Raw genomic sequence first — 18,213 nt, forward strand, 5'->3', positions numbered from 1 at the left:
TTTTTAAAAGGTTCACACGTTAAATCAGCTCTGAGCCGACCCTAGCACGGCTGTGAGAGGTCATTGACCTTAGTGCCTTCAACCTTTCGCTCTGACGATGTTGCCTTCATGCTCAGTTGTGACTCATAGTGTTGCACAGTGGTCATTAAGACTATGAAGGTGCTGTCTGGATGCAGACCCTCCTCGACATTTACATGATCAGCCGTCCATTTAAAACTCAGGGTCCAAACAGGGCCCGGCTATTCTGTTGGGAGCGGTGAGACTGATCTCGGATCTCAGAACTGCGGAAAGCAACAAGCTAGAGGAAACAGATACAGCAAATAAACACAGAATGGTCATTAGAGGCAGCACTTTTCTGGTCTTAATGAGCACTCTTCCACACACACACACACACACATACACACACACCAGACACACACACACACACACACACACACAAACACACCCACACACACAAATACAAACACAAAACACAGTGCTTCTATATATAGTCTCATCCATTTCACACACTGCCGAAGCTTCTCCTTTTTTTCATGGAGAAAATGTTGTCAATAAGTCATAGAACTCTGTTGTAGTCATTTTGTGCATTAGCTGGAAGAAGAATTATGTTTTTTTTATTATTATTATTTATGAAAGAGCGAGGTCTTACAGTTTCATCCCCTCACCAAACTCAGTAGAAGGACAGATCCCTTTCCTTAATTTTCCTTTATAAACATTTTCCTCCGTTTCTCAGCAAATAATGTTTGGATCTTGATGCATTAAGGACATATCTATCTGTTGAGATGAGTTTGTTCTATTTACAGCAGATAACGAGTTAGAAAGTTACACAACAGAGTGTCAGCTAAAGCAGAAGCCCGACTGGGCACTTTTTCATTAATGTCAAGAAACTTAATTAAAGATATCAGCAGAGAAACGGGTTTGTTATATGAAATGTTTGAAATGATGGAATATTTATTTGAAAATGACACTGATAGTTGATTGGGATGATTAGGGAGTGATTCCCATGTCGGTACTCATGACGCTGGGAAAAACAATGATGCCCAAATAACTGTCACCAGAAATTATAAAACACTTATCAAAGCTTCATAAAAGAGAAAAACAATGTACGTAGATATTATGAAACATCTTTAATGTATCTGAAGAGAACATTCCCATGGCAGTGCCTCCCTCCATCCGCAGCTAAATAAAGGCTGACAAGTCAGAAGTATGGAGGAGGACACATCAGTATCCCACATACTTACAGCAGTGAAGTGGTGGACGTGATGGCTGAAGGGCCGGCCTCCCGTGTGGACTCACTTCCTGCTGCAGTTGCAGTTCCAGTACGGTCCTCGTCTCATGCCTGCGTTATTATTGTTTGTTTGTTGTTTTGATTGTTATTATTGATATTATCTCTGTGTCATCTCGCATGAGCTGACGCTGGCACACAGAGCTCTCGTGTGTTCTCACCACTCAGCCTTCGGGGTCGTCAATAGGGGGCTCCGTGTCGGCGTGTGAGTAATTTGGAGCGTCCCCGTGGCTTTATGAGTGCAGCACCTGGAACAAAGCCTGTAAACGGAGCCCCCACTCTACCGCCTGACTCACCGTGCCCTTGTCAACGACGCCAGTCCCATTACCTGGCACTTATCAGGATTGAACCGGTGACAGCTTCAGGGCCCCGGCAGCTTGTTCTCATTTCCTACGCCGTGTAGAATCACCAGGTGTCACGTCAGGTGTGACTTGACGGATCCTCGCTGATTCACGACAGTTCAATTACTGAAATTCTTTCTGGGAATTTAGTTTTTTCGATGTTGTGTTAATTTCTGTTTGTTTTGGTTCAGGTACATTATGGTACGATGCGCTGTAAAAGGTCTGTCAACTATTTCCACACACATTTGTCTATCTGTTTTTGCTCTAATGCTTTATGTCAAGCTCAGTTACAGAGCTTTTATTTTGAAAAATTGTGAACCTGGGTCTGAAGATTGTGTCGGATAATAATAATATTATCGACACACGCGAACAATAAAGTGAACAATGATAAAATATAATACATTTCTTCGCTGCCGATAAACCAGGTAGGATGAACACAAAGATTTCTAATTCACTCTCCACCATAGACTCTGATCAGAGGCTCCTGGCTGTTTCTTGGTCGAGGAACAAGTGAGGGTGACAATACTTTTTGCTTCTGCTGCCCCAAAGCTTTGGAACAGTCACCATTCATAAACAAGAGCTCCCTGCCCGTCAACATATTAAGACAAGACTGTAGACTCTCATATTCTTGCGTCTTTTGAGTGTCCTTAAGACATTTTTATCCACACTATTGAAATCATTTCATTTGATTTATTGTCTCGCATTTCACGTTGTGTCTTCTATTATTTTATGACTTTACTCTGTGTTTTTATTGTACAGCACTTTGTTCAACTTGACCTGACAACCTAATCTAATCCCCTGAATCTATATTTACATTCACACAGCTGTAAGTTCAGACTGGGTTAACTGTGAGTTACCTGATGTTTCACCAAGTGAGAACCCCAAAAAAGTCTCTGATGTAATATTCATGTCAAGATTTGGTATTTTGGATTTCAGCAGCTGGCACCGTATACCCTGTCCCCTCCCCGGGCAGCGAGGTGGAGGGTGGGTGGAGAAGGCGGGGGGGGCGGGGGGGGGGGGGGGGGGGGGGGGTACTCCGGCTGTTTACATCTCGTTGGCATGTCTGAGGCTGTTTCCATGGCGATGGGAGTAAAGATAGCTGGGATGTCTCAGAGATGCAGTGCGTGCCGAGAGGTGCTGACTGCTGGACGTGAGTTGAAGGATGAGGAGAGGCACACAGGAAGTGGGAGAAGCAGGGCGCCGGTGTTCCCGGAACCTGAGGGAGAAATCAGCGCTGGACGCCGGACGGATGCAGCCACCGCTTTGTTTACCCTTTTCACTCTCAATGGGATGTGGCATGTGCCAGCTGTATCCGATGCTACTGGACTTTAGTAAGAAAGTCAAGCTACAACAATTACCTCACTGATTAATGAGATGCAGCACAATTTGTTGATTTCCACGTGCCACAAACCCCGATGTTCCAGCATCTAAGTCAACACATTCAGAGAGGCCTCCATGTGTCTTGTATCACCTGGAGGATGAGAAGGCAGAATCTTTCTAAAGAACTGCTTCCAAATAAAAATACGGTCTGTAGGTTTTATATGGGTTTGTTTGCATTGTCATATTTAATTATTTAATTAATGAATGGAGTGATTTCTTTAGGAACTAATTAATAAAACGGTGAAGAGAGATTTGTCTCTGTTTTCCCCCAAAATGTAAAGTATTAACACATAAGATCTATGACCATCCTGTCTGGGTTTAGGGGTTGTGGGGAGTCGGGTTCAATCTCCTTCCAAATCCCTTTAAATTTATGAGATGAAATTTAAGATTATCTATTAAAATACCTTATTTTCTATGAACTATAGTTGTGTCTCAATTCATGGATGGCTTCCTTCAGAGGCCTGTGTCACAGCAGCGCCACTAGACTGTCCTATTATCGAAGGCACCTACAAATGAATCTTTCCATCCCTGGGAGAACAGGGCTCCAACAGGTAGATCCTTCTAGATGCTAACAGCTTGTCGACCGAACACAGGCAGAGATGTTTTAAATCATCAGGACTTTGGAAGGTGAAACCATATTTTCATTTAGAGCTAAAACCCCAGTGAGGAAGAAAACAGGTGGAATGAAGCAAAGAGAGGAACAGCCAGTTAAAAGATAAATAGTTTATGTGAATCTCTCACATAGCATTAACCTTTATACACATCGTCTTGACTGTGATATACAGTGTGTCTTTTCTTTTCTTTTTTTAACAAGTTGACATAATGTTTTTGTTTTTTTTTTTCAGCATGCACTTTAGAATACCAACAAAAGGCTCCACGAATACAGACTTCAAACTAGAATTTTCCTCACAATAAAACATACAAAACATGAACTGGGATCCAAAGCCTGACAGTTTGAGGACACGATGGAGAAGCACAGCATCCGACTACCATGACTTTCACAAGGAAGAGCAACAGGAAGACACAAAAATACATGTTCTGGATTTAAAAAAAAGAAACACCTTCTTTTTTTTTTTTCAAGTCACGTTAGAGATACACAGAGAACGGTAGGTACCCCTTTGTCAACTCAAAGAGTAAAGCAGCGTGTGTACTACACAAGGAGGATTGTGGGTACAGGGCGACGTACGGCCGTGCAGGTCACAACCAACGTGACACACAAGTTGTGCCACTCGCCTCTCTCGGCTTTCAGAGCAGCATTCACACTCTGCCTTTCTCCCTCTGGGCATAACAGGCTGCTGAAATCACAGTGTGGATCGGCGCTTTTTGTTTTTTTTTATTTGGGTGCTTATTGCAAATCCGATCTGATGGTTTGGGTTTCAGGGGATTGCTACAGTGCAGATGGAGCCATTCTAGAAGTCCCGCTTTTAACTCGGGCGTCTTCTGCTTTGTGCAAATGACGAACATCTGCAGCACTGATGCAGGGTATAGCTGCATGTTGAATGCAGGACGGGGGGGGGGACGGGGGACAGGGGGACGGGGGGACTTCTACAATGGTGACTGCATCCCAGGGGGACTCTGTCTCGTTCAGGTTTGTGCTGAAAAACTAACTGGAAGAGTGACGACATCACGTTCACTCACTGGTCTCTGCTGACCCGATCTTACCCTGGAGATTTAGGATGGACACACACACACATACATACACACACATTGACACACAGCAGAGTAATTAACCTCCTGACAATTACCGAGGGAAACAAAAGCAAAGATGACCATGATGTCACATTTATTCAACTTAGCACGTTTGTCTCTCTATACTGTATATACTGTATGTAGGATTTCATATATGAATACACTCCATTTTCAGAACACAAAGTGCCTCAACTGATACATCTTAATACACTTATTGCGAGGAGGGATACCACAGCAAGAAAAGTGACTGACATTGAGTGTTCGTGGTGCAACTTGGCAACCAACAGCCTTGTTGCCTGACTTACCATCAAAAGACAGATGTGTAGACGGAGCCGCGTGGCCCAGATGTGCTGTTCTGTTGTTTTTATATTTACAGGAGAAGGTTCTATGCAGTACGTCGTCCCTTTTAAGGATGTGTCCAGTTTGCTTTCCTTTCCTTTTCCTCCAGAGTCTTGAAACAGGAAAAGCAGGAAAAGGTAAATGCTTCATCAATGTCTTCATTTGTGTCCCTGCTCGCTGAGCCGTGAACCAGGCGGCCGTCAGTCTCTGGTTTTTACGCGCGTCCTCGTCCGTATTGTCCTGTAGCAGTGGCCCGATGGCTCCAAATGAGGTCCTCCCGCTGCAATAGGTCCTCGTACCGATGACGGTCTTATCCCACCGTCATTCAAATAGGAAATGAATTGTCTAAATAAAATATAAACACATCTCTAAATATCAGAAATGCATCATCTGTCTCTGCTGAGCATCATTTCAGAACACCTTGCCATGCACACACTGGCTACTTTAAATATCTTCACAGAAATGAGAACATAGTACAAATCAACAGTGCTCTGTCAGTGAATATGCAGAATTATAAAAGCTCTATTGTGTATTGCCGTGGTTTAAAAGGGGGTGATTCAATAATTTGGTCGACAGACAAAAATAAATGTTTAATGTTTATTTTTTAATTGTTAGACTTTTTGTTGAGCTACGTGTAAGATGCATCTAGCTGTGTGCCAGTTGCTAAGCAACCCTCTTCTACTGGTATAGACATACTGTAGGGATGGGTGAGGCACATCGCTGCATGGTTATTTCTGCTTTCCCACACCTGTTGGTGCGTGGAGGCAATTTATGCCCGCCATGAAAAAAATCTCATCAATAATAAATGAGAAAGCCTTTCAGCAAAGCTAAAAAAAGGCGGCTTCAGTTAAATGTGAGGTTTACTGACTCTGTTCGAGGGACTTCAGGTTAGTCGTTTTGGTTTGGGGATTTGAGAGCAGCTTATAGCCCTTGAAGGTGGCTGACAGGAAGTGAAACTGCAGAAAAAGTTATGGATCACTGGCAGAACAAATCTATTTTAATGGCTGTAAATAAGTTCCATGTGAATTTAGTTGCACATATTTCAAGATGTAGCTTCAGTCCTCAATGATGGATTAATTTGTTTTTTACAGTAATTATACTTATGTCTTCATATTAATGTGGTAATGATTGACTGATGCTACAAGCAGTAGATACAATGGTACCATTAAGAGTGTGCGTTTGTTGTATATGTCAACCACATACAGGTGTTTCTAAGGAATATTGAATAACCCCAGTTTTTATCTCACACACAAAAACACAAATTATGATTCATGACCAAGAGGGTGAGAGGGTGCTGCACTGAATTCTGACCCCCCCCACCCGTTCAGAAGGTTACCTTTCCGCCATGGTGGCGCCTTCCCCCACAGCCATTAAGATAGAACGCTGCTCTCTGCTTGTGTGAAACCAGTAAAGACAACCTCTTTGCAGTTATCTGTGAGTAAACAACCAGAAACACAAAAAGCTTTGGTGGCACTCAAAGAAAAGACAAGAACAGAAATAAGAAGGGGGAGAGAGTTAATCGGAAATAACAGTAAACAAGCAAGATCCCACATGCAGAGAGAAACGAACACCCGGCTGGCGCTCTGTGGTTTTGCTCCTTGGTGGATACAATGCAAGTTGAAAGTGCCCCAAAACCCAGCACAGAAGCAATAAACAATTCAAAATACTCCTTGATACATAAACATATATGAAGGAGTACTTCTTTTATAGCCTTAGTGTATCCTCTGGTCCCTCTTCCCCTCGCTACACGGTTTGCAGACGATGGCTACAGGATGATCCATGCAAGAAATATGGGCAGGCCCAGCAGCAGGTGGAGTGACGGACTGTACGTGTGCTTGTGCGAGTCAAAACAGTCCTGAAAGACAAATCGTCCGTCCCGATAGCTAGCCCTCTGGTCTCAATTCCCCCCCCCCCCAAAAAATAAAGTAGCAAAACAAAGACAAAGTCACAGTTGGATGAGGTTAATATGAAATGACATCTCTCTTTCTTTTCTTCTTGGAAGCACGTCTTTTTCATGGTATCTAAATATAGCAACATCTAATATCCCTGATTATTAATATGTCCTTTATTAAATGTTATGGCTGCTACTTCTGGAGCCACCAGTCAAGTTCTTTTATTGCAAGTCTGAATTCTCAAAGTACGACGATATCTTAAAAGGGAACTCCAAGTGACACAGGAGAACTGAGAAGTAACTTAAGGATTATTAGCTAAGCACATGTACCTTCAAGGACAAGGGGGGGAAGTGAGGAGTTTCTCAGGTTGCCCAAGCCACTAACAATAGTCTTAGCTACAAGGTTAAGCACTTATCCACTAGCCACAATATCTAGAAGAGTTCAGATATAAACCAAAGGGAGGTGGTTTGTTAGGGGTTAGGACGTGGGGGTGGTTTAGGCTGAAGAGGCCCCCGGGGCTGGAGGTCTCACAGGATGGAGGGGATAGGGGAGCGAGAGCGGCGCAGAGGGCAGGGCGATCCGTAGGGCGAGGTCACAGGAGACAACCTCAGGGTGTTACCAGCCATGCCAGTCATGCCCGCTATGTTGTTTAAACTCCGGGATTTCTCATAGCCTTCAGATGAGGGTGCGATAGAGAGGTGGTGGTGGTGGTGGTGGTGGTGGAGGTGGTTGTGGTTGTGCAGGAACAGGACATGAACACACACAGGCAGGCAGGCAACGATCCGAGTCCGAGCCAACCGAGTGAACCGAGACAGGAGACAGGAGTGAGACAGAGCAACAGTAACACACTGTATGGTGAGTGCATGCACAGCACATTTCCTCACAGTGCCAGTAAATCTTGGCTAAAATCCTTGCCAGAGCTGCTGAGAACGGTAAAAAAAAAACTAATTGGCTGAGTGTGTGGAGCCAAAGAACCACAGTTTCTCTGGTTTATGGAAACTGGAACTTGAAACCATCTCTGATCAGAAAAGATACATCAAGCCATCTTAAATATGTAGGAATAAGCTGTAAGCCTAGTATTGATATCCAACTTATTGTAAGTTAAAGCATAGATATATATATAAAGGCTAGATGTCTCGTCCGCGTTGCTGGCCAACGGAGTCTAACGTCCGCACATGGCGGCCATCTAGCCAGAGGTTGCTCGCCTACCCATAACATTGTGTTGGTAGTGGAACATGTACTAAACATGTACTAAATGTACTAAATAAAATAAAATAATTCTTGATGTATATTTGTAAAGGGAAATATTGTACCTATATAGAACATTATTATATTTTTCAGAAAATAACATAATTATTCATAAGTATGCAGTATCATAACTACATCTCTGACATTTATAACAAACCAAACCGTTTAAAAATCGGTTGAAAATTGAGCAAGTTATGGTTATTTAAGTACGTACCACTACAACACAATGTTATGGGTGAGCGAGCTACCTCTGGCAAGATGGCCGCCATGTGCGGACGTTCAACTCCGTTGGCCGAGACATCTAGCCTTTATATATATCTATGAGTTAAAGTCTTGGAAGTAAAAGTTGTGACGTCTTTGCTGAAGTTTTAAGTCTTAAGAAATGTTTCTACTGGCAATGGGAAAGGAGTCACGTTTAAAATAAAAACAAGTACCCTTGCAAGTCTTGGTCTAAAAGAGGTACAAGATAGCCTTACTATCCTATAGCTCGCTAGGTATTTCAGCAAGCTAATGTGCTGATGTTCCAAAATAATGAATGTAATGATGCTCCAATATGAAACTTTTAAATTACTTTCACTTTTGTCAGGTTTCACCGATTTCTTTGTGAAGATTGCAGTTGCCACTTAGCTAACAATTATTGTATATATGGCTCCACCCCTTCACTCAACCAATCAGCTTTAACCCACACAGCAGCTCCGCCTCTCTCAGAGATACTATGCCATTTAAATTCCAGTCGGGCTGAGTTAACGCTGCAAACATATTAGTCATCTAATCAGTGTTATTCTCAAACTCGCAGGGTTGGACAATAAAATAACACATTCGCAGTCATTCATCTCATTCATCATCATTAGTATTTTCTCATTTTGAATTTGATTAGAATCCACAAATCCTAAATTGCAAAAAGATGATTGTACTAATTGTGCATTTACATACTTCAAATACATAACAGCCATATTAAGTGTACACCTTCAGACTATCAACATGCACATAGTGGATCAAATATGTATTGTGTTTGTATGTGTAAAGATTCAGGTTGTATGTCAATTTTTTCTTTTCTTTATTCAAGGGTATGGTTCTTCGGTTTGAGACTAATTGATTTCACAGTCAGATGTTCTAATGCTCTCGATTAAAGCCCTGTGGTGATTATGTCTATGGCTTACACTCAGATATACCCTGCTTGCGCTCCAGCTTCAGCTCCTCTCCACGTGCTCACGCTGTTTCTGTGTGCAGGATAAATGTCTGATCTCAGATTTTTCTCATCTGTGTTCCTGATAAAATTCCCCAACCAATAGAATGCCTGCAGGAGTTTTAGCTGTATGTCTTTGAGAATCCTGTATTGGTGTTGGTAACATTTACTGTGTTCGCGACTTACTCCAAGGAGCCAGCACTGGTCAGCCCGGAGCGGCAAAATCCTGGACCTCAAGTTCTTTACGTTATGAGAACACTATGCTCGCCACTATAAAAACAATATCAACTCTGCCCCATTTCTTTATTTGTTATAACTACACCTGGCATTACATTGGTTGGGGAAACAAATCCAGGAAAAATCCTAGGGATAACGGCGCACAGAAGCAGCACGAGCGTGAGGAGGAAAGCTGAAGCTGGAGCGCAGGAAATCTCAACACAAGCCGGGTGTATCTGAGCGCGAGCAAAGGGTTGAGTGAGGGCATTACGAATTCTGAACAAGAAATCCATACGTCTTGCTTTCAAAACAAAGACCAGACTTTTGAATAAAGCTTGAAAAAAAGAGGTGTAGCCTCTACATACTGATGATGATGATTGGAAATTATTAATGCTTCAATTGTCTATACAGAGTCACATTTTACAATCGCTCAAACTTCGAAAAATGCAGCATTTAAAACATGCTGGCGAATCCGCTGCATAATAAAAACAAGCAAGCCAAAGCAGCCAGATCATTAATGGAGCATGTCAATCAACTGGCGTAAACACTGATGAGGAGCAGCTAATGGAAATGTGGCCTCATTACCATACTGCACACGGCACTCATTTATTTCATCAGGAGGAAGGGTGCAAATTAAAACAGGTCTTTTTCCAGAACCAGCCGAGCAGGCAGGACAAAGGACAGCCCTGGTCTGTGCCGACAGGTAGCAGCAACGAGGAAAACCCTGATGTTTAATGCATTATCGTCGGCACGGCGGCAACTGAAGCCACTGACTGGAGCAGCAGAGACCAAGGCACAGCTGTTTCGCTGCCTACGCTAAACAGAACAAGTCCAATGAGGGGCCCTGCTGTGAGAGATCACCAGCTGTACAGCAGTTTAACCTGCTAGATTGAATCAACGCGCATCAACAAGTAACCTTACTTTATTCTGGACTCCACTTTAGAATACGCCTCGATGAGGTAACCGGGAGTTTTACTGAAATGGGAGCTGAAATCCAAATGAACAAACTCTTCGATTTACAAGTGACCCTCTAATGGTGTAATGGTATTGATTTGCCTGCTGTAGAGTGAGTACAGCATCACTCTGAGGCTACAGAGCAGTAACATTAAGAGCACGACATTTAGTTAGCCTCCTGGAGAGGCAGTTAACTTCGGATGGAAGGCAATTAGCTGAGTTTTAACACTTACACATTATAGTGCAGACTAACACAACATTGATGCCACAAGATGCTGCAGATAAAATGGAGGATTTTATTTAGTCACATGTGGAAAACCTGTTAAATCCTCCGCAGCATGACCCAATTTCTACTGAGAGAAGTGGTCAATGTATACATTTTAATTCATGACCTTTTCTGCCTTTGAAATCCCATTTGACAGCAACAAGGCTTTCTGGATATTCAGCAGATATGAACTTCACGATGACCTCTGGCTTGGGTCAAAATGTTTGGAAGGTCAAGTTCCATCTGAGCATGACCTTTCCACTGAGGGATCGGCCAACGACTGAAGGTGATAACAGAAAATCTAAAGGCAGATTTTGAAGACATATTGTCAGTGATATTTCTAATTAGAAACAATGTAAACTGTTAGTATTTATGGGTATTAAACCCTGCGGGAAAAAGTTCCAATCTTGTCCAATCAGAGACAAGAATCAGGTCATCCTGGTGGCACGACCAGAGCCATGGTCAACTCCTAATCTGGGCAAATTGACTTCTTTATGAAAGTTCACACTGACAACATTGTTAAAGGGCTTGGAATTGATTGTTTGCTGAACCTTCCTCCAAGCAGCAATCGTATGAGGGGGTACAGCAGGTCTGGTAAGCACCTTGTGTCAGTTCATAATGCTCTATTGAGAGTGATATTCGAGTTACATCCACATCACTAGATTTTGGTCTGAAAACGCATTAATTCCACTACAGATACGCCTGGCGTCCATATTACTCCAGAGTTTTGGAGTTGCTAAAAACAGAGAACGCTGCCAGGCCTGTTTTAGCTTGAAAACGTATTGAGTCTGGACGAGCAGAAACAGAGATGTTGGAAACAATGAGTTGCTGATTGGGCCTTTTTGTTCAGTATAGCCTTCGCTGATTCATCAGGCTCCTGTAACATGTCCCCATTCCGGAAAGAAAACAACAGGCATTAGCCTCAACTATCTCAAGTGTTTCTGTTCCTGTTGTGCACTTTACAATGATACAACTGCTTACATGTACAGGAGATAAGTTATTATCGCAGATGTAACCCGTGTTACAGTGTGAGTGAGTGGTCGCGTATTATACGTTTTCAGGCGTGATAGTATGAATGGGGATTATAGATTCAAAATGTAGTCATGTGGATGTAGCCTCAGGCCTCATTGAGTGTGACATTAAGTATCAGAGTTAAGAGCATTGTGCTGCTTTAACCAAGTTTTTAAGACAAAAAATATAAGAAGGTAAAGGACTAGATCAACCTATTTGTTTGTCTAATTGAGTGTACTCTACTAACATCAGCATACCTGGTTGACAGGTTACCTGAAAGAGAAACCTAACCCAGATTAACTTCCAAGGCCAAGAGTTAACATTCTTATTATTCTCTTTCCGAACTGACACTCTTTCTGCTTGGAAGCTGGTATAACATCTGCTCCAATTGATTCTCATGAAGCTTAAAACCTCTTTAACTCCATAAAATGTGAGTCTAATTATATCGAAGTATGCCTGATGTATAGCATCCATATTTGTTTGTTCTCAGGCACTTCTGTGTAATTAAGTGCCAAACTGGAAATGTTGATGCTTTAAAAAAAAGAAAAAGGTCTCTGCTGCTTCCCAGTCATAATTAAGTTATTAATGTTGATGGAAACTGTAGCTGCAAGTTGGAAACTGGAATTGGTGTTTGCTTGAGGCTGCTGAAAATACACTGTATAAACAATGAAGATAGATTGATTTTCAGCTCTTTGTAAAGCTCTGACTTCTGAACATAACTAAGCTTTTTACATCTGTGTGTGAGACATGTTTTCTTTGTCTTTATTCTTTATGGCTAAAACCCCCCCCAAAAAATGATGCTGGTGGATCATCACCTTAGAGGCAGATAGTGATGATACCCAATTTATTTGGGAGCTATAGATGGAAAAGTGAGGCACGAGGTCGGAAATTTATTCAAGTGTTTCGAGGCGACAAGAAGAAAGAAAATGAATAATTTGAGAACGTCCACAGGGTACATAACCTTCTCTGACTAGGCCTGAACAATCAGCCTTCCATCCTCCAGGGATGTTGGTGTCCCAGTCACTAAGGACATGGATCAGCTGATGAGGATTTTTCACTTTGTTTTTTTGTTGAAGGATTTTATTGAAACGTGATAGACCAGCTAATGTTAAAGGTAAAACATATTTAATGTCAACTGCTCTGAATGTCTATTTACTTTTTAATATCAAAACGAGATTGTAAAACCGTTGATTTTCGTCATCCAGTTACCTGTTTTTCTCATTGCTCCGTCTGCAGGGCAGGTGTAGTCACTAGCAGAGAGCAGGAAGCAAGTTCCCCCGCCCCGATGGTCCTGTTCCCTGGTGCTCGACCTTCGCATGGGGACACTCTCCTCTGGAGACATGGTCAGGTCACTGCTGCAGTCTGCCGACAGAACTGTGAGGAAGGAAACACGATGGGTCACACAGTTAGTAGTACTTTTAAGTTTTAAGCGTTGAATTTAAGTAATTTCATAAGACAAAAAGGCTAAGTCTCTCAACAGCAAGAAAAAACAATATGAGATAAACCTACCATGCCATACAGCTTTAGATTATTTTTAGCTGAGTTACTAAATAAATAAATTCTATACTAGATAGGCTTGTATATCATTTGAATCATTTCATTCCCTTCTTCATTCCAGTATGGCTTTTAATCTAATACATCATAAAGTAGGTAGCATTGCTGTGGTATCAACAACTATATTTGCCCTAAATATCATATTTTACAAAAAATGTCAGGTTAGCCTAACATTCATTTATTGGGATTTGGAGCAATATAAAGGGTATGTGACTTGACTAGACAACTGTAATGAACTACTTGTTGATACAGTGTTATCGAAATTATTTGAAACTTGATTTCTGTTGTTAATTCTTACTGTTTGGTCAAATACTATATAATAATATGTGATATTAACACCACATTGTGCTAAACCAATGCTTATATGCACATCCAAAAGATTAAGTGTAACAAAAGGCTAATTTGTTGAATAAATCATTAATACTTTAAATTACCTCTTATCACAAAATGTAATATTTAATTATTTCCAGATCACCAATTTTCTCCTCCCATTCTAACTGATCACATTGAATCTACCAACACTAGGCTATTGATTCTTCGGAACAATAAGTGGGAATGGCTCTTCACAGTGGTCTATGCACAGAAAGCATAAAGGAATAATGCAGCAAATAACAAACACCCTCGTACATTAAACACCTGCTCCAAATGTCACAGGCACCACCAAGCAGCACAGCAGAGGTCAAAGGGCAGACAGTGTTTGGAGCTCCAGTGGATGAGAGAGCCACATTGTTTTCTTATGAGCAACAACACAATTTTACAACAACAAACTAGAATTACATCGCTGCGGTCGTATGACTCCACCAGCCAGTGCAGTTACAATGCACATATTACTACAACATTTTTCCCCCCAGATTCATAAAGGTCACGGAGTTTGACCACTGAAATCTAATCACTTCATATATGAGTCCAAATAATCAAAAGTATTGGTGTATCACATTCAAGAGGACAGAAACATGATTTTTGAGACAACCTTGACCTTTGACCATTGAAATCTAATCAGTTAATCAGTGAGTCCAAGTGAACTTATTCGCCAAATTGTAAATAATTCCGCTGAGATGAAGCTGACAGGTTTGAGTGGAACTCCGGCAAATAAATAATTAATAATAACAAAGACGGGGGTGCAAGACCTAAAGCATCTCTCTGAAAAAAACGTATAGCCGTAGCCACAGTCAATTAGACACAATGAGGCTACATTTCTACGGAAGGCTTAGACATTATCAGCAGCTCTATGAAGACTACAGGATTGGCATATTGTGTTGTTTTTGTTGAGTCTGGCTTCAGTTTGATTTTAAATTTTAAAAGACTATTCTCAAGATGTAAACTTTATGCCCAAGCATTCTGAATAATGGCATAACTGGCCTTTGATTCAAAATACAGTTTCACAATAACAAGTGTCCCTTATTATGATAGTGTTTTGGAACATGTCATGATGGTACTAGCTTTTGCTAGCTTTTCTTTTTTTAAACACGTGAGTATCTTCTTTTAATAAATGTAAATTAACCATTTCTTAGGCTCTTCTTCTGTACAGTTGCTTTGCCTGTCAAGCTTTCCGCTCTCATAAGTAACACATGCAGATTACAGTGGTGACTACGGCTGATTTACAATCGCTTGGTGGATTTTAAAAGTGCAGGTTGACAGCAGCTTGTGATGTCCAATGATTTCGTGCAGATGACAGTTGTAGGGATTGTATATGTATTTATAAGGCCTTGATGGCCACAGACATTACTTTGTGCTAAAAGAATAAAGATGAAACCGTTTGTTCTCGATACTCAACCTCCATTTAAACAGTTTTTTTTTGTAAATGCTGTATTGAGCTTCTTCAAGTATGATAAGGTAAATGAAATGTAGTTACAATTTAGTTTCAGCAAATGGTCGATTATTATCAGGAGACAAAGTATAAAAACGAGAACCATAATTACTAATACAGTAATAATCAGAAAGTCATACTAGTCACGCTTAAATTAATAAGATTCACTGGTATGTCAACGTTAATTTCTTTAAGATACTAAAGAAGGTTATTAAATCATAGGTTTAAAATTAGTCGTAAATGACAAATTATTTTGTCCTGTCATGTATGACTAAAATGAACACACAGTTTATGTAACCATTGCAATATAAAGCATGAGGTTCTCTACCACTGACAGTAACCTTGCACACTGTGTAGGCTATTTCAAATGACCTCCAAGGAAATCACAAAGGCCACTAGAAGCAGGTTGACTCTGTTTGTGTATTCAGTTGAGGCATGAATTATTCTATGCTTATTAAATGTAAGGTTCTGAGACCTAATAAACAAGTAGACTGCGAGGAGCCCAGAGCGTGCATCCACCCTCAGGAACGTCTGCACTAGAATTCAAAGAAAGCCAGTATATACAGAGGTCGACACTAATTTCCATCAATATCAGATGTGTCAGAGTAAATTACCGACATCGGCCGAGAGGGAAAAACAGCCGCCTACGGTCTTTACAGCAAACGCACAACGACTGGAAGATAAGCTTGGACACAACAACAGTGAATTCTTATCAGCATGAGCTGTTTGACACAACCATCTCCTCATTGCCTTTTGTGTTACATCCCTTATCAGTGTGGCATACAGGGATGAAGGCTGTTCGGAAACAGGACTTCTGTGAGGAAGCTGCGGTTGTACTTTGTCTCTGTGACTCTGTCAAATGGCCGAAGCTCTCTACCTGAGATGAGTTCCCCTATGGATTCCCCTCGCTGTCACCTCATAAATAATGCACTTCGGTGTTACGTGAACTTCACCAAGGTGTGGTTAATCATAGTTTTCGGCCTAGCATGGCCTGTGTCTGTCCAAATGGTCTTACCTGAGGGTTCTAGTACCCTGCTCCCTTTGACGTGGCACAGGTCACCTTGAGTGCTGTTGCAGGTGGTGTTGAGATCAGCTTTGCAGTAGCTGGGGGACCCCCCCTGCACTGCCTGAGGGATGTGTTTCTTTCTCTTTTTGGGGAGCTTCTGCTTGGCCATGGCCAAAGAGTAGTACATCCCAAAGTTATTGACGATAACCGGCACAGGCATGGCTATCGTCAGCACGCCAGCCAAAGCACATAATGCCCCCACCACCATGCCTGACCAGGTCTCTGGATACATGTCGCCATATCCCAGTGTAGTCATAGTCACCACAGCCCACCAGAAGCCAATGGGGATGTTCTTGAACTTGGTGTGGTTGCTAGCAGTGGGGTCGTTGGGCTTGGCGCCGATTCGTTCAGCATAGTAAATCATGGTGGCAAAAATTAACACTCCCAATGCCAGGAAGATAATGAGTAGCAAGAATTCATTGGTGCTGGCACGTAAAGTGTGGCCCAACACCCTTAGCCCCACAAAATGACGTGTGAGCTTGAAGATACGCAGGATACGAACAAAGCGCACCACCCTGAGGAAACCCAACACATCCTTGGCGGCCTTTGAAGAAAGGCCACTCAGCCCTACCTCTAGGTAGAAAGGCAGGATGGCCACAAAGTCAATGATGTTGAGGACGCTTTTAACAAACTCCAACTTGACCGGGCAGAATGTCACACGCACCAGGAACTCAATTGTGAACCAAAAGACGCAGACACCCTCCACATAGGTGAGCGCAGGATCTGTTTCAATCTCGTACTGAGGGCCCAAGTCCGGCCCACTGCTGTTCCGCATCAGATCCGTTTTGTTGATTATGGTGTTGAAAGCTTCATGCGTCTCCAGGCAGAATGTGGTGATGGAGACCAGGATGAAGAACAAAGATGCAAAGGCAATAAACTGCAAGAGGAGAAAAGAGAAAGAGAGGATTAGAGATGATAACACTGCTGACATATCAGGCTCTTGTCAACCATGATTTTTTTTTTAGATGGCATAAACAGCACATTGGTTTATTTACTCTTGAGCGGGGCGTAAATTGAATCAAGTTTAATTAACTTGCATCAATTTGAACGGACTCCTGAGAGAGGCGCAATCTATTAGCAAGAGCAACAAATAAACACACACTTCCATGTGATCCTGCTGGAAATGTGGCATGGGAATACAGGTGAAGTCAGATTTAATTCAGAATTGGTCCTGAGTAAAGAAAAAGTATGTTTTGTACATTTGTGTAAAAAAAAATTGTGTATCATTATGTCATACTACATTGCTAAGTAGTTGCTTTGCTTATAATTTATGAAAACCATTCACCCAATTTCTACTAAAGATTCCTCATCACAGGTTGCATATTTGTGACCAGGTCAACAAATGGACATTTTTCCTCTTTGAGAAGTGTAATTAAATTAACAAAAGATGTAAACATTATAAACAAAAAAGCAGGCAATGATGGGAGTTTATTTAAAAATTCCATGTTGCATTCCAAATCCCTAGGCTATGCAACGAAAACAGATACAGGTACAAAGGGATTTAACAATAAAGAAGTAAAACACTGAGCTGTCAGTAATTCTGCAGTAATAAATGTTAATTTTAGTTTGTGCATGACAATTGAGATAACCATCGGCTGATGAAGATCATTTGATGCTATTTAAAGCCCCAACAAGCTAAATGTTTTCTAAGGTCAAGAAAGAACTTTCATGCTTTGGTTAGAAATTTATGAATCCTTATAAATATTCTAGATGTGCGTGCTAATGCACATCTGTGAGGTGGAGTTTTTGCCATAACAATCAACATTTCCATCACCTTTATCACTCTCTGTAATCATTTATCTGTGTCTCAGTTTAGAACAAAACACAGGTATTGCAAAGTTCAATTGGCTAAAAATTAAAGCCATCTTCTCTTGGTCGTTCCCCTGGTGTCTGGGCAACAGTGACCGCAGGCAAAGTCAGGCAGAGATAGGGACACCTAAATAGTCCTCTTGAGAGACATTTTGTGGCTCCTTCATTCAA

The 18,213-nt window shown here is 41.6% G+C and overlaps 1 protein-coding gene across 7 annotated transcripts in view; it reads right to left on the reverse strand.

The window, feature by feature from the left end:
• Positions 1–6,404: 6,404 nt before the first annotated feature.
• kcnc2 (potassium voltage-gated channel, Shaw-related subfamily, member 2) overlaps positions 6,405–18,213 on the reverse strand; it is a 69,386-nt gene continuing 57,577 nt past the window's right edge. The window contains exons 2-5 of one of the 7 annotated variants that reach the window (XM_053415000.1): positions 16,183–17,110; positions 13,012–13,180; positions 11,777–11,784; positions 7,454–7,599 (exon numbers count right to left, since the gene is read on the reverse strand). In XM_053415000.1, the coding sequence (XP_053270975.1) occupies positions 7,454–7,599; positions 11,777–11,784; positions 13,012–13,180; positions 16,183–17,110 (1,251 nt within the window). Of the gene's footprint in view, positions 6,467–7,453; positions 7,600–11,776; positions 11,785–13,011; positions 13,181–16,182; positions 17,111–18,213 lie in introns of those variants that run through there. The other 6 variants (XM_053415004.1, XM_053415002.1, XM_053415003.1 and 3 more) reach the window with 6 other exon arrangements.

Source organism: Pleuronectes platessa, chromosome 22 (genome assembly GCF_947347685.1).
Source record: "Pleuronectes platessa chromosome 22, fPlePla1.1, whole genome shotgun sequence".
NCBI lineage: Eukaryota > Metazoa > Chordata > Actinopteri > Pleuronectiformes > Pleuronectidae > Pleuronectes > Pleuronectes platessa.